General features: G+C 43.5%; 7 protein-coding genes across 7 annotated transcripts; 3 read left to right on the top strand and 4 right to left on the bottom strand.

Moving 5' to 3' along the window:
* Positions 1-256: 256 nt before the first annotated feature.
* On the top strand, positions 257-2,153 carry GCG54_00011804 (Sugar transporter STL1; the record flags this gene model as incomplete). The annotated part of the gene is made up of 6 exons (XM_045411696.1): positions 257-369; positions 437-700; positions 775-1,262; positions 1,309-1,702; positions 1,758-1,888; positions 1,945-2,153. The coding sequence occupies 6 exons, from the start codon at positions 257-259 to the stop codon at positions 2,151-2,153; spliced, it is 1,599 nt and encodes a 532-aa protein (XP_045262294.1).
* Positions 2,154-2,753: 600 nt separating this feature from the next.
* On the bottom strand, positions 2,754-3,657 carry GCG54_00011803 (NADP-dependent mannitol dehydrogenase; the record flags this gene model as incomplete). The annotated part of the gene is made up of 3 exons (XM_045411695.1): positions 2,754-2,867; positions 2,894-2,982; positions 3,033-3,657. The coding sequence occupies 3 exons, from the start codon at positions 3,655-3,657 to the stop codon at positions 2,754-2,756; spliced, it is 828 nt and encodes a 275-aa protein (XP_045262293.1).
* A 474-nt stretch (positions 3,658-4,131) lies between these two features.
* GCG54_00011802 (L-arabinitol 4-dehydrogenase) lies at positions 4,132-5,377 on the top strand (the record flags this gene model as incomplete). Its single annotated transcript, XM_045411694.1, has 2 exons — positions 4,132-4,310; positions 4,447-5,377. 2 exons carry the CDS (start codon positions 4,132-4,134, stop codon positions 5,375-5,377), a joined length of 1,110 nt encoding a protein of 369 aa, XP_045262292.1.
* A 407-nt stretch (positions 5,378-5,784) lies between these two features.
* Positions 5,785-8,751, top strand: GCG54_00011801 (Glutamate-pyruvate aminotransferase AlaA; the record flags this gene model as incomplete). Its single annotated transcript, XM_045411693.1, has 7 exons — positions 5,785-5,817; positions 5,893-6,329; positions 6,390-7,047; positions 7,546-7,674; positions 7,730-8,011; positions 8,076-8,405; positions 8,464-8,751. The coding sequence occupies 7 exons, from the start codon at positions 5,785-5,787 to the stop codon at positions 8,749-8,751; spliced, it is 2,157 nt and encodes a 718-aa protein (XP_045262291.1).
* A 94-nt stretch (positions 8,752-8,845) lies between these two features.
* GCG54_00011800 (Secondary metabolism regulator laeA) lies at positions 8,846-10,443 on the bottom strand (the record flags this gene model as incomplete). The annotated part of the gene is made up of 9 exons (XM_045411692.1): positions 8,846-8,885; positions 8,943-9,365; positions 9,424-9,558; positions 9,615-9,652; positions 9,711-9,748; positions 9,802-9,963; positions 10,052-10,137; positions 10,207-10,238; positions 10,288-10,443. The coding sequence occupies 9 exons, from the start codon at positions 10,441-10,443 to the stop codon at positions 8,846-8,848; spliced, it is 1,110 nt and encodes a 369-aa protein (XP_045262290.1).
* Positions 10,444-11,116: 673 nt separating this feature from the next.
* Positions 11,117-12,286, bottom strand: GCG54_00011799 (uncharacterized protein; the record flags this gene model as incomplete). Its single annotated transcript, XM_045411691.1, has 1 exon — positions 11,117-12,286. One exon carries the CDS (start codon positions 12,284-12,286, stop codon positions 11,117-11,119), a length of 1,170 nt encoding a protein of 389 aa, XP_045262289.1.
* A 3,196-nt stretch (positions 12,287-15,482) lies between these two features.
* Positions 15,483-16,497, bottom strand: GCG54_00011798 (uncharacterized protein; the record flags this gene model as incomplete). The annotated part of the gene is made up of 4 exons (XM_045411690.1): positions 15,483-15,812; positions 15,868-16,081; positions 16,143-16,358; positions 16,436-16,497. Coding segments are annotated over 4 exons (822 nt in total), but the record flags the coding sequence as incomplete, so codon positions are not given.
* Positions 16,498-20,107: the final 3,610 nt, after the last annotated feature.

The raw sequence follows: 20,107 nt of genomic DNA, 5'->3' as shown, positions 1-20,107 counted from the left end.
CCCTCCCCTTGAACACGTTATGGATGCATGGTCTACCCGGCGTTTGATCACTGACGTAAGACCGACCCCACGGGGAAGACATCGGGCCATTTCACTTTATCCCGGTCAGTCTTAACCCCGGATTTGTGCCGTACAAGTATCTTTATATATTTGAACAGAAACCTATTGAGGCCAATGATGGTTGGTCATGCTGAAGCCTTCCGCTAAGCAGCAATCATCCCAAATTTGAATTCTGGACCCCTCGAAACCAACAACTATGGTCACCTCAACAAGAAAGCAGCCGTATTTTGGGCTCACTGGAAAATGGCTTACATATTGGATCACCTTCGCATGTTCGACAGACATGCTTCTGTTTGGCTATGATCAGGCGTCAGTCGTGACCCCCTAACAAGCAAGGCACATCCCAACTAAAGCAATTCTGACAATGAAGAAACAGGTCCTTCAGCGGCGTCATTGTGACCGACAACTTCCTCGAGGTCCATGATTTAGTTGGCCCGGAGAAGACCCAAATGCTCTCGACCGTCACTGCAATTTACGATATTGGATGCTTTCTAGGGGCCATCGTCGCGTTTACAATCGGCGAGCGACTCGGCAGAACCAAATCCATCATCGTTGGCACGGCAATCATGACTCTCGGGGCTATCTTGAAATGCACATCGTATAGTCTAGCACAGATGTTCGTTGGCCGCATCATTCTGGGGTAAGTATTGAGGGATGAAGTTGCCCTTTCACTTATTTGTCGATCACACCTACTAATTACTTCGTCAACCGCAGAGTTGGAAACGGTATCAACACAGCCACCGCCCCGATCTGGCAGACCGAGACAGCACCTGCACATTGGCGAGGCAAATTGGTCATGTTCGAGATGATGATGAACATCGCGGGCTTCTCCTTATGCAACTGGATCAACTACGGCCTCTCCTTTGCCGGCGGTGCTGTTGCCTGGCGATTTCCGCTTGCATTTCAGTTCGTCTTCATCATTGCGCTATTCGCAACGGTGCCTTGGCTCCCTGAATCTCCCAGGTGGTTGATGTCACATGGGCGAGAGGCAGAGGCAACTGAAGTCTTGGCCTGCCTCGAGGCAAAGCCCCAAGATGACGTCCATGTTGTTTCGCAGAGGGAAGAGATCCTTTTCAGCATAAACTACGAGCGAGAGCATCAAATTAGATGGCGAGATCTGTTGCGGCCACAACCCGGGGCGACCAAACCACTCCGACGACTCATCTTGGGAGCTGGGACCCAGTTCATTCAGCAGTTCGAGGGTAAGTAATACTTTACAGTTTCTTCCTAGGTACTGATAGTGTCAAGGAATCAACATCATGTCTTATTACCTCCCTACCGTTTTGATCACTGCTGTAGGACTACCGACCGAGCTGGCTCGACTGCTAACCGCGGTCAACTCCGTTACCTACCTCATCTTCTCGTGTGTCTCGATTACGCTTGTGGAGAAATGGGGTCGCAGAGGATTGATGCTCATTTCAACTGCAGGACAGGGGTTGTCTTTCCTAGTCATCACCATTCTACTTAGATTCGGCGAGGCGGGAGGCAACCGGAAAGCAGCAGAAGGGTCTATTGTATTCTTCTTTTTGTACTACATTGCCTTTGGGGTGGGCATGCTGGGTATTCCTTGGCTCTACCCCACCGAGATCAACTCCATCGCCATGCGTACAAAGGGTGCTGCTGTAGCAACTGCTACAAATTGGTAAGATACTTTCTATGGTTCGGATGGAATATAGATAAGCTGATGATAATTTCAGGATCACGAACTATGTGATCGTTCAGATCACACCCATTGGCATTCAAAACCTGGGTTGGAAGTTCTGGATCGTCTTCACTGTCTTGAATGCCGCCTTCCTACCCGTCATCTATCTATTCTACCCGGAGACAGGTATGTTTGGATCACTGAAGTAACGATGATAGCGTCATCTAACGTGGTGTTCCTAGCAAACCGGACGCTCGAAGATCTTGACGAGTATTACCGCAAGAACCCTCCGCTCATTGTCATCGGGGACAAGGATGCTATTGGAACCAAAAGACCTCAGAAGTATGTCGACCACGAGGAAGCTCAAGTAGAGCGTGTCGCCCACGAAGACGGCGTCACTAAAGCGGCAGACAAGAAAAAATCACGGACTGAAGCACGTCATGTGGAGTGAGCGGTGAATGGAGATGTGAAGTATTTTACCGTACGAGTTGAAGCTTATTCAGAGGTTATGGCAATCAATGAGGTGTACATTGGGTGGGTCATTTTCTATGGACTGATGTTCAGAAAGTAATGTGTTCTTAATGAATCGCAAGCCATCCTCAAGCAAATCAGACTCATAGTTTGCATGCGGTTTCTTGAAAGAAGAGAACAGTCCGCTTCATGCAATGTAGGACCTGAGCCTACTGCATCGGCAGGCTGAAACGAAGAAGTCATAGGCATAGATGTGAATGATTTATGTTCAGATAGTACAGCGACTTTTCGATTCCTGCAAATATGTATGTGCGTGATTCGATGTGCCAATACTGAGGCTTACCATGTGCTTTGTCAGTCTATCTCTATGTTCTCTATGGATGCACGTCAAAGTGATTCTCGCTCTACGGCACGGCCCCCCTCCCCCCGCCAAATTGAAGACAACGACAAGTTCACCCAATTTGTAAGCTTTGGGGATCACAGTATGCGGGCACTTTGACCTATGCCCTCCCTCATTCAAGAAAAGTAAGCACGGGCACTCTATTCGATTGGATTGCACTGCTGGCGTAGATCCTTGCCTTTATGTCAAAGTATATCCTCCATCAACGATGATATCCGCCCCCGTCATGTAACAGCACGAATCACCGGCCAAGAACACATAAATCTTCATCATGTTAGCAACATAGGCAAAGTACTGCGCAAAATGTTTGAATGACTCACGCCTTTGAGTTCCGATGCGTCGGCCATTCGTTTGCCAGGAATCATCTCCATCCATTTGTCGAAACGCTCTTTCGGTTGAATGTATAACACTACAACACGTTAAAATCTCAAATACCAGTCTTTGCGAATGGGAACTTACTGTCAGTCTCGATGAATCCAGGCGATACGCAGTTGACTCGGGCGAAGTCCACCCATTCGACAGCCAAGCTCTTTGCCAGATGCACAGCTGCCGCCTTGGAAGAATTATACGCAGCCTGCTTCTGGGGGATGTTGACGAGAGTTGCGCTGACTGACGTTGTGATAATCAAGTTTCCGCGCCCCTGCTGCTTGAAAATCTTTCCAGCAGCTTGAGCAGTCCACATGACACCGTCGAGATTGACACTGTTATTCTCTTTCCACGTCTCCTCAGTATATTCCAGACCGGGGATATCGGCACAGACGCCAGAATTGGCAACCATGATATCCAATCGTCCAAAGTCAGCGACGATCTGGTCAACAGTTGCAGCTATTGAGGCACGGGATCGCACGTCGCTCGGGTAAGCCACGACTTTGATACCGGTATCCTTGGCGATTTGGCTCGCCGTCTCTTCGGCCTGTTTGTTGGTTGCATAGATAAGCGCAACATCGGCGCCGGCCTCAGCTAAACCTTTGACAATCTCCAGGCCGATGCCTCTGGCGCCGCCAGTGACTGCAGCAACCTTGCCTTTCAGGGAGAATTGCGAAAGCACATGTGCAGAGGGATTGGGTGGTTTGTACAGTGGCATAATGGGCAAAGTTTCTCAGTTGGATGTCGATGTCAAGTAAAATCTCTCTGTCGGTGGTTGAGACGCATAGTAGCGAGATTGAGAAATAAGTACCTAGTCGAATGGTGCTCCACCGGCCTGCTTGCAAAAATAGGTGTCGGGAAGTTGACAAAATGCTTGACAGGTTGAGAGGCGGTCGAGAGTTCCCCCACACCGTGACGCCAATATTGCCCGATTAGGCATATTTTGCGGCCTCCAAGTGCGGGGTGCACCACCATGATCGCAACCCCTCCACCGATCCATCAACGGGCAGGCAAGAAATGTTCGCATGACATCTGTTAGTGGGGCTTTTAGTGCTTCAAATATCCGTTCACGTACGTTGAGCTCTGTGGATTGGACAGTCTTGTGATCACCCTCCCATCTTTGCTTTCCATCCCTCATGACATTTCTCATTACATTGGTTGCTGTAGTCCATTCCTGAAATATTTACCCGAAATGTCATCTGATGAATCGTTCGCACCGGCAGTGACGCTCCCTAATGTCGGCATTCATATTGACCCGGATCACAATCTTTGGCTGGACCAAGCCGAACCCAGTCTAGAGGACGTCAAATCCGGAGCAAACTTACAAGTCGGGGAAGTTACAATTGCTGTGAAAACAACTGGCATATGTGGGTATGTACATCTGACGTCGATGTTCAACAAGCTCGGACGCAGGATATTGAGAACGTACACCCTGGAGTTCGGCAGACCGTCACATCTATCAATCAGATCTTATCAAAGTTCATTAAGTTGACCTCTAAGTTACCAGATCTGACGTCCATTTCTGGAAGCATGGTGGCATTGGTCCGTGGCAAGTCAAAGGTCCGCATATACTTGGTCACGAATCAGCCGGTGTAGTTGTCGCGGTACACCCTACGGTCACCCGTCTGCAGCCAGGCGATCGAGTTGCGATCGAGCCTCATATCATCTGCAACTCATGCGAGCCTTGCCTAACAGGACGGTACAATGGCTGCAAGAATCTACTCTTTCGATCAAGTCCCCCATCACATGGCCTCTTGCGACGATATGTCAACCACCCTGAAGTCTGGTGCCACAAGATTGGGAGTCTATCGTTCGACCAGGGTGCTCTCCTTGAACCTCTAAGTGTCGCACTGACTGGGGTGACTCGGTCTGGGGTTAAGATCGGTGACCCCGTCCTTATATGCGGCGCTGGACCCATCGGCTTGATCACGCTCGATGTCTGCCGAGCAGCAGGCGCTTATCCAGTTGTAATCACAGACATCGATTCTACTAGGCTGGACTTCGCCAAGACGATCATGCCTGAGGTCATTGTTCACAGAGTACAGAAAGAAGAGACCCCCGAAGACTTCGAAAACGCCGTCAAAAGCTCACTAGGAGAGAGTGTTGAAATTGCCGTCGCATTGGAATGTACAGGTGTTCAGAGTTCAGTCTGTAACGCGATACAGACCGTCAAATTTGGGGGAAAAGTCTTCATTATCGGTGTAGGGAAGGAAAAGATGGAGATCCCCTTCATGCGCTGTAGTGCGAATGAAGTGGATATCCAATTCCAGCAGCGGTATGTCAATATGTGGCCAAGAGCGATAAGAGTAATGGAGAGTGGAATGGTGGACTTGAAGCGGCTTGTGACACATACGTTCACTTTGGAGAATGGGATTGAGGCGTTCAAGACTGCATCTGATCCCCACAGTGGATCGATCAAAGTGTTGATCCAGTCTTGAAATAGCAAGGGTAATTGACTTCATTTGATTTTGCGCCCTTCGTAATCAGAAGATGTCTACCGCTCTAGAACTTGGAAGCTCTGTTAAGCACAGCTGGTACACTGGCCCATTACCGGCAGATTGTTGTACGAGTTGCAGGCGGTTTTGGCACCGACAATCAACTCCAGGGCGCGCCCTGCGGGTCCGTAGGAAGGGCGCACTATGTATTGACTTGCATGCACTAATGGGGTTGGCATCCATACTAGATCAAGATTTCCTGGCTAGCCATGGCATGCGTGTCCGACCGGCCGGTTATCTTTGAACGGCTTCCAATATTTTTCAACGATCTTTCAACATTTACATAGGGCTCTGGCCCAAAATCATTCTTACACCTGGCCCTGCTTCTATTACCGGCACCGACTAACATCATGGTTAAACTCGAATTCTTCGCTGTGGATCATGTAAGTCTGATAATGTGTCCAGAGGCACGCAACGACACTCACAATTCGTATTAGTGGCTTGCCGAGTGATCAAAGTCTGCCCGTCATAACCTAGCTCATACATCAGCGCATCCAGTGTCCATCTCAGAGCTTGAATCAATTGCTAGTGGAGAGGATTACGACGACTTCCTCCCTTCTCTTCTATCTCAGCCTCTCGACTACCCTGCAGATTTTGCCGGCCTGCCCCCCCTGCGAAAGAAGATTGCGAAACTCTATTCAGATAACTTGCCATTTGAAAACGTGTTGACAACCGCCAGCGGATCTCTTGCCAATTTCATTGTTTTTTATGCTTTGATTGGCCCGGGGGATCATGTCATTGTCACTTCTCCTGGTTATCCCCAGCTTCAAGCTGTCCCGGGCTCGTTAGGTGCAGAGGTGAGCTATTGGAAGGCCAAGGCCCATGACAAGTGGAGCTTCGACCCTAAGGAGTTAGAAGGACTTATCAAGGCCAACACCAAAATGATCGTCATCAAGTGAGTCTGGCTCATTAGTAAAATGCTAAGACTTGAACTAATCATGGAAACCAAATGCAGCAATCCTCTCAACCCTCTGGGAACTGTCCTCTCCGACACAGAACTGCGCAAGATCATCGAAATCGCTTCTGAACATTCTATCATCGTGTTTTCCGACGAGATCTACCGGCCGACTTTCTACCCCTCGGCTGGCGACGAAGATGAAACTCCGCCTTCCATTATCTCCTTAGGCTATGAAAATACCATAGCCACATGCGCCCTATCAAAGAGCTATTCCCTTGCGGGAATCCGCATCGGTTGGCTCGCGTCCCATAGCCGAAACATCATTGAGCTTTGCGACAATGCTCGGGCTTATTGCCTCATTACAACAAGCCAGTTAGACGAACGCGTTGCCGATTTTGCATTGCATTCAAAACGTTCCGCTGCCATCATACAGCGGAATATTTTGCAGGCAGAGAGGAACAAGTTCATCGTGCAAGCTTTTATTGACAAATATCCCAATATTTGCAGTTGGGTTGCACCTGCAGGAGCAGCCATGGGTTTCATCAAATTCACGCGAGAAGGAAAGCTGGTGGATGATGTAACTTTATGTCAAGTACTTCATGAGGAGCAGGGAGTCCTTCTGGTCCCAGGAACCTGCTTTGGGAAGGAATTCGCAGGTTGGGTTCGCATTGGTCTTGGCATGCCATCTGATCGGCTTAGAGAGGGCTTGGAAGTGGTATGTAATTTTATCTCAAATCGCTATGGGGCCATAGCCCTGGCTTCTGAGAGATGAAGCGGAAGGATTTGGCGCCGACTTTGACACGGAATAAATGCTGATTCACCGTATGCACGGTTGACTGGGTCCGCAATCTGTCTCAAAAACCATACTGTTGAGGCCATGTAAGAGTCCGAATGATGGATTGCTTCAGCTTAAACATTCATCCGAGCATGGTAATGACGCATTGCCTATTTGACTTACTGACTAAAGTTTTCAGAGTAGGAACTACTCAACTTCTGGGCGAGAGGAGGATGGAGGTATCCAATTGACATGACGCACGGTTCAGACAGTGGCAATTGAAGCGGCTTGTACCTTGCCCTGATCGCTGTATACAGAATGAGTCATTATGATAAGTTTGACATCACGAAGTTAGTGGACCTCATTCATGTTGCGAAACTAAGATTTAAACCCTGCAGAATTTTACGAGTCTTTGTAAGCTTGACCATCGTTCACGAGAACTCCATGGTCTCTCAACACTTCAAGATCAAAATGGTTGGCGAAAGTATTACGGTCGGAGTCATTGGGGCAACTGGCAAGACGGGCCAGTCTGTGGTCGATGGTTTGCTTAGCTCCGATCTCGATTTCGTAAGCTTGACCCATACCACCGACCTTGATATCTCTGTTGACATTCACCACAAAGGTCGTTACCTCCTTCACTCGAAAACCATCGGTCGGTAGCGCGGCAAATCAGAAGCTGAAGGATAGGGGCGTCGAGGTTTCGGGCTATGACCTAGAAGGCCCGAAAGAGACCCTTGTCGCCCAACTGAGAGGCATTGAGGTTTTGATTTCCTGTATAACATGGGAACATCTCAATCAACAATTACCTTGGATTGATGCAGCTAAAACGGCTGGTGTGAAGCGTTTTGTACCCTCGGAGTGGGTTGGGCCAGCACCCAGGGGCGTGATTGACATCAAAGACCAGGTGAGAAGACTGGTCCCTCCCTCCCACCCCAATGAAAAGACAACCGATGACTAAATGAAGTTAGAAATTGGAGATCCTCGGTGCCATTCAGCGAGCGGGCTTACCATACACCATTATTGATGTCGGTTGTTGGTTCCAGGTTTTTATTCCCAAGATACCTTCTGGCAAATCAGATCATGCGCATATGAAGTACATTGACCACAGCATTGTTGGGGACGGGAACCAAAAGTTTGCCATGACAGATATGACAGACGTTGGAAAGTATGTCGCACAAATCATTGGAGATGATCGAACTCTCAACAGACGTGTTCTGGCATATACTGAGGTCCTGAGCATGAACGACATATGGGGCACTATGGCGAAAATAAGCGGGGAAGAGCCCCCCAGAAACTACGTAGGTTCTCTGCACAATATTTGATTGACTGTGCATTTCCTGACAGTATCGTTGACAGGTTTCTGAAGCCGAGCTACACCAAATTATTGCGACCTCTGGCACAAGGCTCAAGGAGAGTTCTGAGAGCGCAACACATCCAAGCAACATCATGGACATTGCTCAATATAATATGGGACAGTACCGTCTTTCTTGGTGCGTTAGAGGAGACAATACACCAGAGTACGCTGATTACTTGGGGTACTTGGACTTTTGGAAGGTCTTCCCGAGGTTTGAGGGAGGTAGAACTCTTGAACAATTCTTTCAAGACATAGTCAACGGAGGGTCGCCAGGATATATCATGGAATAGGAAAGATATGGAATACCAGAAAACGAATAGTGCTCCCATTCAATCTAAAGTAGAGACTCCAGGGCCTGATCAGACCAGTTGCGGCCTTTTCGTTTCATGGTTTGGTGAAAGGCTTTTGTCCAAAGACGACGTGACTGCCGGAACTGTTAGCAAATATTGCGAGCTTTAAAAAGATGGCGCTTCAGACTAACATATCGAACAAGGCATGGAAAGCGTTTGTTTTCAATTCGTTTCGAACACCTGCAAGGAGCGACTGTACCTCCTCATTCGACTTCCCGAGGACTCCACAGAACAGTTTCAGGGAGAATCCTTCTAGACCTTCCAGAACTTGCGCCAAATTAAGGAGTCCTAAGTCCTTGTAATGCCGCTTCTTTGCCCAAGGACCGATAGGGACCTTAAATTTCTGATGGGCCACGTGGTTGAATCCTCCGTGTCCCCTCACCCAACCTTCGAGCTGAGGACCTGGGGCTGGGTCTCGTCCGATAGCCTTCAGCGTCTCAACGAAAGTTTGGTTCCACTTGTATGTGAAATATTCCGGCTTGTATGAACCGTCGTCGGAATAGTATTCGACGCTCATGTCCTGGAACTCAGCCCAGCCTCCGGGATTGAGGTTGCTAGCATCCGGTAAGATCTTTCTCAAGAATTAAAGGAATATCAGCACGATATACATACTCATAAATTTTTTTAACTAAGCTCGGCCAGTCGCCAATTGAAGCCGCCATGTATCTGCACATGATGTAGTCGTATTTTGGGCCGACCCAGGGGCTCTCGACATCGTCTATCTCGAACTTGACATTTGGCGGGATCCTTTTGTCTCAGCTCCTATATTAGACTGTGTTATTCTCATAAGTAAGGCTGCTTACCACAAGGGTTGAATCGCACTCAGATCGTTGCCAATGATCTATCAGTCGTACAAGGTCAGATCTTCGTACAGTCTTTTTTGAAACGGGTGTGTTTACCTCTGCATTCGGAAAAAGGTCACTTGCTTCGATCGCCCCTGCCTTTGCTTAGTGAAGTGATTATCCCCATCAGGCAGGCAGGAACCCTTACAGATTCCTGTCCCAGTGCCGATATCAAGGATACGATGAATCTTGGGCGTCTCTACAGGCGCCAAGTAGAGCTTATTGCCAATCACTCTTGTAATGAGCGCATGTGCCATATCAAGCCGGTCTGACTCCGTCTCATCGTTTGGGAGAACGTAAGCTATGTCACCTGAAGTCAGTAGTCAACCTGCGTCGTAATGATGATTCACTACGAGATGCCAACGCAAGGGCGGGGACAGTAAATCAAGACCACTCACATCCTGACCTAAACGCATGATATCGCCGACCATATTCCATTGGATAATCGACTACACTTGATGTCAAGGAAGAGGTGTAGCTTGAGCTACAATTCGAGTTATGTTAACATGGAGCATACGGTTATGACTTGTGATCTCCAGATCTATTCACGTACATGCGCTCGTCGATTGATGTCGCATCATTGACCTTCCGAGTGTTAGTTGACTGTTCTTGGATCAATGCAAAGACAACATACCGTTTCCCCCTCATCAGCCTCGATAGGTGCGCCATGCACCGCGCCTACTGGAATAGATGATGCGTCCACAGAACCAAGGATTGCTCGAGTAGTTGACGACTCAGCCGGCTTGGATTCAGCGGGTGACCCGATGTGCTTATCCGAAGTTTCGGCCATTCCGTTGATCGTTAAAAGGGGACCTCTTGCTTCGACTGGGAAGGTGAATTGCGTCCACTGACGTAGACTTTTTGAAGGAGGGGTAGAGTCAATAGATGTAGACTGGGTGAGAAGACGGGTTTTGTATCAATGCGACGCATTCACTCAACAATGGCGTTGTGGAACTTCTACTATTGGCCAACTCGACTGGGTTGCGCTGCATTCGGACATGTAAAGGCAAATTACAACTGGACCATCACTCTTGCGGTCAGAAAGTCTTGGACCCTGTTCGTAAATCTTAGGAGGCCTCCAACCCAATCAGACTAAGACAATGGCTGCTGCAGGGCGATCAGCTGGTACGCCACAGGTACCACAAAGTTTCAAGCGGCATGGATGCTCGCCGGACAACATGTGACGCCAATCTTGATCAAGTTACTCGGTGAATTAATTGCAATTGGCTTAGAGAGAAATCTGAGAGAAACCATTGTCGGCTGCTCCTGCGGTAGTGAACGGTGTAGTAGCAGTTAAAGAGGACTTGGATTTGGCCCCTTACTGAAAGCATTCATTATTACTTTCCTGTCCGTCTCATTGCAGTCTGGATATCAATTGGATACTCATTGATATCATCGGACTTTTATTTCTGTGGAAGAAGTATTAATCAGACCAAAAGGAGCCTTGATGCCAGGAACACAATCTAAGGGCAAAACCCATCCGCAGAAGTTGGCTTGATGAACCCGGAGTCAATAAATCCTTCGTAATTCCAGTAGTCGCTCTGGGTCCCTTGCCCATCGACAGGGGCGTCCCCCGAAAACTTTGCCGTCCAGTAGGTGCTACCCTGCGTGTACTTGGACCAGGCATACAATCCGCTGTTCAGGTTCCTTGCCCTACTAGCGAAGGTGTTGTTGCTCACCGCTTGAATTGACCATTCGCCGATGAAGACCGGAAACTTGCCATCTCCAACAGAACTTTTGGCATCTTCACAGATGAAGCTTGGTAAATTCTCCGAGGTAGTCGGCCTACCAGCAAAGTAGTAGTGATGTTCGTCAAAAACAAGATTCTCGCCAGCGTCGAAGTACGGTGACCAGAAAGACTCGGACCGAAAGCTGCCTTGAAACATGACCGGAATATGTGGGTTCACGACTCGAACTCGGGCGAGGACTCCGTTAATATATTTCGCCACCCATGCAGCGCCACTCTCACTGAGCGCTTCAGGCGTACCGAACTTGGAGAAATCGCGGTTGTCGACTGGCTCATTGATAGGTGCAAGGGTGTAGGATTGAGGAGATCCTGAGTCTTGAATAAATCGTACCACGGCATCGACAGCCTGGTAAGAGTAGTCCAGAGCAGTTTGATTGTTGAACCAGCCATAGCTCCCGTCTTTCTCCCCGATACCGAGACCGTTAATCCCGCCAGGAAGGGAGTGAATATCGATAACAATGTGCATGTTGTGTTTGGTAATGGCGTATGTCGCAATCGTCCTCAAAAATTCGACTTGGTTTCCGTTGTACAACTGAGATCCGGGAACCTTAATCCAAGCGGCGTAGTTGGTTGGGATGCGCAGAATTTCGACACCAGCCTTGGCCAATTTGTCAATGTCGGATGGTCGAAAGAAGGTTGCATATCTCCTCTCCAATACCGGACCGCATTGTGAGCCGAGCCGAACGCATAAACCCCACTCGTCAGTGGTGTTGCCGCCGTACGTATCCCAGAACCCAGCATCGAGGACAGCCTCCTGAACCAGCCAGCCACCAAGGTTCACTCCCGTAGCCTTGAAAGTCTTCCAATCAACATACGAAGTAGATGGGATAGCTTCAGCTACAGCTGAAAAGGCTGTGACAGCCAATACAAAACTGTTGACTCTCATAACGACTGAAAGAACTGAGAACACCAAATGGACGTGATGCCAAAGTGAAAGCTTGCGTCTTGAAGAAGGGTAGCAGAGGGTCGTTATCACGATGCTGTCTCTTCAACCTGAGTGATTCTGAGGATCCATCGAAGGCTGGCCATCTTTATAGTAATGAATTCTACGCAGAGACTATTAGCCAATGCAAAGGCATTTCCTTTACCCGCTATTCACAGTCCCACCGTGGAAGAACACTTAAACCGCTTCCTCCACCACTTTCGGTCCGGCACAATAAGACCCGAGCTTGTAGTCGTAAGGGCTGTCAGATCACTGTGTTCGTCACGAAGCCGCCATATTTCACGAGGTGTGGTTCAAGCCGGCAACCGAGCACCGTGTTGCCTAATAGAGGTGCCAATGGTACCCCCCATACCCCAGAACGCGGGGCCCCGCATGGGGTACCTCCAGCATCCCGGAAATGTGACTAGCCGCCTCTCCAAGTAACCGAGGGAAATACCATGTCAACTGACTTGACTCTGTGAGGTGAAGATTCCCAAATGAGACTGAGCGAGCATCACGTCTTGTAATCAATTGTCAACGAAGGCTAGTGCGTTGTGGCGAAATATAATAGAGCTATATGAGAGATCTCAGTTCGTTGTAAAGTCTTTCAACGTAATAACAGAGTTTTCGGGGGCAGGATGCACTGTGCTGGCAAACAAGTCTCGGTAAGGAGATTACGGGGCAGCGGTCCAAATGGGTACCTAGCCAAGAATGAAGATCGGTTTAAGACTGTGTGCGGATGACGATAGCTAGTTGCTACAGGCTGTCCCATTTCACGCCCTACCACACCCGGTAAGTGGGGTTGCTGATGGGCGGAGGAAGCGCCGATGACAGCTCCATATTCCGTCATCTCCATCCACTTTCCGCCGAAGCGGGACGGATGTGTCTAGGCCGCCACCGGAAGACGACCACAACGCTCGGCAGTTACTTACGACGTGGTTATAGGTCAAATTTGAGGCTGTGAATGCAACCAATCTCCAATGGGAATTACACCATTCCATCCACACATCTGCATTTTCCTGTTTTTCAAAAGCAGGCTCTTCCACCTGAAGGAAGTCTCGGGGTAACAGGAGACGAAGGGGCAAGCCGAGGACTACGGGTCAAGCATAACGGCAATCCACACGAGAATTATCACACAGAACAAACAGTAAGTGAAGCACAAGTCTGTTGAACAAATTCTACGACTAGCCACTGGTAGTTTTGTAGATAGAACGGTGTCGCATAAAAGCATGGATGTCTTTTAGATTTCTTCTGTGCGGCTTGAGACTTGACGATTATAATAATCGTCTGACCCGCAATTCAAATCCGCGATTGCTCCATCGTAGATTAATGTCAGTGTTGACACATAGCAGTCCAAAGCTGCTTGTTGAGTCTTACTATTGCGTTTCTTTTGGCGTTGTGTGTCCGGTTTTCCTAGACTGCGACGAGCCTTCCGTTCATTGGAAAGTTTATTGCTACCTTGACCACCAACCACAACTTTATTCGAACGTTTCGCGTCATATGTCGGTGAAATGTCCGGTATTGCCTGTGGCAAGCCATTTGCTGCGGGATCCTGATTCATTGAGCCTGTGGGGCCGGCATGCTCACGACAATAAGGTGGAGATAGCGAGCAACTGCGTAGGGGCGAATACAGGCCATTTTGTGGTTGAGTGCAGTTTTCCAATATGTCTTTTGGTGTTTCTGGGGCCGAAGACTGGGAAGTATCGGCGTCTACTTCAGCAAACCCCAGGAAACTTTCATCGCAAAGAATGTTCCGCAGTGACATGGCTGACTTCGTCTTCGAGAAAGATCTCGACATGGAGGAAGTTCGGAAAGATTCGCCGGAGACCGAGACACGGCTTGGTGCTTGGTGTGATTCACTTTGTCTCCATTCATTTCCACCATGTGGGCTTTTCGCATCGAGGTTGTCCGCATTCGCTTCTCGAGCCTTGCAAATCATTGTTTGCTGTAGGTTCTGCCATTCGTGCCGTCAGCATATTGACCTCGAAACAAATGAGCGTAACCTTTTCGAAAATGCTTACTAAATAAGAGGTGTATGGAGCGTCACTTGATTCTGCCATGTTTCCTGGCCCCTTTGCAGGCTCCAGATATACAGATTGATGCCAACTTCAGCAAGACCTCTTAAAAACATTTGCCGCGCAAGAGAACTGAATGAGCCAGGAACGAAGCGACTGTGAAGCATGGTCGGAGGTTCAGAAGCGAAACATTCGGTCGAGTAATCTAAAGTAGGACCGAAGCCCACTGGCAGATTCTGTTGTTGGTATCCATACCTATCAACCCCCTGCAATCTGCAGCTCAGCAACGTGGATTGAAATCATTGACAAGTGGAGCCAAGCAATTGTTGAATGTCAATAACCCTGCGTGTAAAACATTAGTACGCAAGGCTCAGCCAACGCGTCTTACAATACCAGCCAGTAGACAGATTGCGCAAAAAAATCACTGATCATCTGTCTTGCTGGGTTTCATGGAAATTTGAGCGTGTGGATTAACCCAAGCAACTTTGAGAGATGACTTGACGAACCACGATTTGAAGATCGCACCAAGATTTGGCCCCTGAATCGGACCCCGGCGGTCAGCCCCTTTGCGGAGGTCTCCAGATAAACTCCACTACATGCAAGCAGGGACATGGCAACCTCGCGCTACATTCTCAAAACGGACTTCAAGGTAACTGTGTGGCACAGGTAGTGGCCATAAATAAAGCCTCCACTTCAGCTCCGTATGGAGTTATCGCGAGTCTGTTATCATCCGAGGCGCTCAGATAATCGCCAACAGTGCCGTCATCGAAAAGAAATGACCCCAGAAACGATGTTGTGTTAATGGATGCATCTTACGTAAGTCTGCGTTTACTTCTGAAAGGGACTGTGAAGGAATCGGTAAGAACGGCTATTTTGAGGTCTAGCACATTCGGCTTCCTGGCAATATGCAAAATTAGCAAAGCCGTGAGGGCATCGTCTGCAGAGTCCACGAAGGAATTGAAACATACGCAGCTTGCTTTGTGAAGCCAGAGCCGTATTTACGCCTGCTCTGCCCCTGCTACCAGCTTTTGACCTTGACGGTTTGGTACAAGTACACAGCGCCTACTTGTGTAATCAGACCTCGTGTCCTTTAGAAACAAACGGCTACATGAGAGATATCGGGACTATGAATCTGATTTGAAGAGCTATTCACCGTAAACCACAACAGCTCTGACCTCAAAGCTTTCTCGTGGGGGCATATGCTCTTGAGCCCTATCCGTAAACGCAGCGTGAAGTACTCTACGGGCGACATCCTTATTCTTACTAGAGTCAAAGCATTTGAATATCAAGACTTCATCTGGCTTCTGACCGAACTTGAAGTACCATCGATGAGCAGGATTAGGCTCTGCAGCCCAGCTTTCTTCAGTATAATCTCCGGCGATTACAGGGAGGGCAACCAAGTCGGAATCTGGTATTGATCGAGCGTCGGTTACCGCGAATGGGTCTGGATAGATTGGTTCTAAAGGGCGCCAGATCTGAGCGTAACTTTGTCAACATTCTCAAACGGTTACGCCGATGGATGAAACGCACGTTCATGATTTGGAACCTTCGATTTTCTACAACTTCGTCGGCAAACGCTTTGTCTGGAAACCGTGACATGACGACCCGCTTTGCGCCTTCGTAGGATTGATCGCAGTGGACTGACTTGACTGGCCTGTTGATGTTTGGGTCACTGTCACCACGATTTAATGGACCCCTGGCGGCATAATCGAAAACGTGAACAAATGAGGCCCCGGTGCTGCATCTATCAGCTCCCGTTTCAAACTTGCCATCTCATTGTCGTAGATGAGTCACAACCGACTTACAGGTCTTTAATCAGTTGCTCAACCTCTGGATAGTACCTAGCCTTGATTATTGCTTCGTCGAGAAATATCTCTTTGCTGCATTTGGTCGTATGATTGACGAACTGGAAACCATGACAGTCGAGTGTGTAGTGCTGTATATTGTCACCGACATCGGTCACAACAGCTGGCTGGGCAAGGAAAACCTTTCTGTTCCCTGGGAGTTCAAGTAGATTCTCTCTGGCACCAGATTAGCATTATGAAATTCGCTCGTAACACAACCAAGTGCTGAAACGTGATCGGGTAAAGACACCCACCGTTCCTTAGGGTCTTTTGGAAACGTTATAGGGTCATTAAAGTTGTTGTTATTATTATTGTTCTATTTTTTGACGTCAGAGCTATACTCAGATCGCTCCCTAAGGTATATATCATATAAAGTAAGCCTATATATCTATAAATCTACTATATACTATTCCTACTCCTTAAATTAAGCGTCTTCTAGTTAATCGCCTTATTATACTATAGTTCAGGATTTCTCTGTGATTTCCTAGAGGGGATTAAGTGCAGAATTCCCTAGGATTTCCCTAGGATTTCCCTAGGATTTCCCTAGGAAACTATATATAGAATCCTAAGAGATTTCCTAGAAATTTCCCTAAGATTTCTCTAAGAAATACTTAGAGTATTCCTTAGAGAAATCTCCTAAGAATCCTTTAGAAGAGGTATTATAATATTATATCTTTTTACTTATACCTATATATAATAATTAGTAGTATAACTAATTTCTAGTTAATAGAGTAGTAATACTATTTAGATTAATAGAAAGAAAAACTAATAAAATATTAACTCTTTTTAATCTTATTAGGATAAATAATAAACTAATAACTCTACTAAGAATATATTATAATTATTATATTTATAGACTTAAAGGAACTATAAGATATTCTTTAAGATCTTAAAAAACTATTTATATCTTTAAACCCTTTTAGTACTACTAAATTCCTTTATAATTATTAAATTTATTATAATTAGCTCTACTTTCTTATTATACTTACTTTTCTTATTAATTAATTTCTATTAATAATAAAATCTACTTTTAATATAAAGAGAAATTAATACTTAATTATAGAGGAGGCTAAGAAGAATACTAAAACTTATTTAACTTATTTAAATTAATTTAAGAAAAATATCTTCACTTAGCTAAATAGGGAAAAGTATTATTAAATAATTATTTTTAACTACCTTAAAAAAGAACTACTACTTTAATAATATAATAATATAAAAGTAAGTAATAGTAAAGCTCTAACTAAATAACTTTTAAACTTACTCTTATTATAAAAAAGTTAGAATACTTAAAAATTAGTTACTTTAATTTTAGTAGATCTACTAAAAACTTTAATAACTTAAGGAGAACTATATACTACTATTAAAATCTTAAGAATATAAGGGGTAGCTAAGGTATTTTATCCCTTAATAAGTAAACCTCTAATAAGAAGTTTATACCTAGTTAGTATACTACTACTAAGTAATATATCTTACTCTAAACTACTTATAAAACTATAATATAAAATCTCTAATACTAACTAAGATTTCCTTATAATTTACTATATATAGTATTTAAAGTTTCTAACTAAAATACTATAAAATAAGTATTAAGAAACTAGTTAGGCTTCTTCTATTAAAATAAATAAGATACTATAGAAAAGACTACTAAAGTTAGAACTATTTAGTAATAATAGTAGTACTAAAAGTAATAAAGCTAAAAAGGTTTTCTAAAGTAATATTTAATTTTATATAGAAAAAATTAGATAGTTTAAGTTAATATTAAAATATAATAACCTTAAGTATAGTTAACTAGAAGGTATTAAAACTATTTAGATAAATATTAAGTAGTTTATTAATTTATTTAAATAATATACTCTTTAGTCTTTATAATATACTATTACTACTACTACTAACCTATATTTCTATTTATTAAATATAGTATAAAACTAATTTACTAGAGATTTATCTCTAGAATAATAAATATTATTATATAACCCTTATAATAAACTAAATTTATAAATAAAATAGTTATTAAAACGTTTTTATATACCTTATATTATTATATATACTTACTTAAATCACTTTTAGTACACCTTAGAAAATATAAAAGATTATAAAGATCTTAGATATTTTATAGCTAAAATTAGCTAATTAGTATATACCTATAATTATCTAAAGTCTTAGATATTTAAGCTAGTTTATAATTAAATTAACTCTAATCTAATTACTAGATAACTTTAATTAACTAGCTAAGAAGACTAAAACCTTTAGTTCTAAGAACTTATAAATTACTAGAAAGGTTAGAAAAGAAATATTACTTAAAGAAAATAGAAATCCTTAATAAAGCTAATTAAGAACTTTATAGCCTTACTTTCTACTAAGAAATCCTAATACTTATAGAATAAAGTTTAAAACCCCTCTAACTTAACCTATATTAAGAAGAAATTTACTAATTAAGTTAGTTATCTAATTCCCTAATTTAAAGAAAACTAAAAGAATAATAAAGAAAAGCCTTATAACTACCCTTAAAATAATTCTAACTACCCCTAAAATAAATCTAACTAGCTAAACTTCTAGAAAAAGTTAATATATTAATATAAAAAGGATAGTATAAATACTATATAAGATATATATATTTAGAATTATAATAAAACTATTAATACTATAATTATAAAGGAAATAGAGGAATAAAGATATTATATAATATATATATACTATTTTAATTTACTAGCTAACTTTAAGGATACTAGCTTAAATAATAATACCTCTAATAAAGAGGAAACTAAACTAGAGGAGAAAGTAAACTTTATTAATAATAATTTAGTAGAGAATAACTATTAATATATCCCTAAATATAATAATACTTTTTTCCTATCTAGTTACTATTATAACTACTTCCTTCTTATAAATAAGAAAAAGTAGTAGTAATATAATCACTATTTAACCTACTAAAATATAATAATAATAACCTTTAGAAAATAAGCTATAAAATACTTAAAACCCCTATAATATCCTATATAATACTACTTATATAAAAATCTAAACTAATTTAAGTTTAAATAGTTTATAAATAAAAGCTTATATTAATACTAAAACTTTATAATATATTATCTAAGAGGATATTCTTCTCTTAATCCTAAGGTATACTATTAATAAAAGTAAAAAGAAGAAGCTCTTTAGTATAAAATAAGTTTAAATACTTAGCTAGGTTAGTTTTAACTTATATATTTAAGAAATATAGAATAATACTCTAGTAACTATTATCCTTTACTTAGAAGGATAAGTTATTAAATACTTAAGTATAAGTATACTAATTAGCTAAGAATTTAATATTTATAATAAACTTAATATTCTAAACTTATAAGGAATAATCTATATAAGTATATATAATAATCTTAAAATTCCTATTATTATCTTTACTAAATATTTACTAAGGAACTATACTACTTAAGTAAATATAAATATAATAATTCTACCCTACTTAGGAGTACTAATCCCTATTTATATAGTATAAAGTTTAAAATAAAATTACTCCTATTTTAACTTAAGTATAATAATATAATAAATACTATAATAAATTAAAATTCCCTAGTTCTTATTACTAATTACTCCTTAAAAATAATAAGAATTTAGTAAAACTAATAACTAAAAACCTTCTAACTATTAGAAGGAGATATTACTATATTAATAGTAGTATTAAGTTTATAGTTATAACGCAGCCCCCCTATAAAAAGACTATAGCAAAATTCACCCTATACGTAGGCATAATTCTAGAAACACTATATAGGCACTTTAACCTATACCCTCTACTAGTTAAGGAAAACAGTATAGAAACCCTATATATTCCTACTAGTAGGTAAACCCTCTAAATATCATAAAGTTAAATATACACCCTAGCTGAATAGACTAGTAGAATAGTAATAGCGCTAGCTATATAGCGTAAAGCT

This window comes from Colletotrichum gloeosporioides (assembly GCF_011800055.1).
Source record: "Colletotrichum gloeosporioides strain Lc1 chromosome Unknown consensus_56, whole genome shotgun sequence".
Classification (NCBI taxonomy): domain Eukaryota; kingdom Fungi; phylum Ascomycota; class Sordariomycetes; order Glomerellales; family Glomerellaceae; genus Colletotrichum; species Colletotrichum gloeosporioides.
The sequence above is the reverse complement of the archived record's forward strand: the minus strand, read 5'-3'. Positions and strand labels throughout refer to the sequence as shown.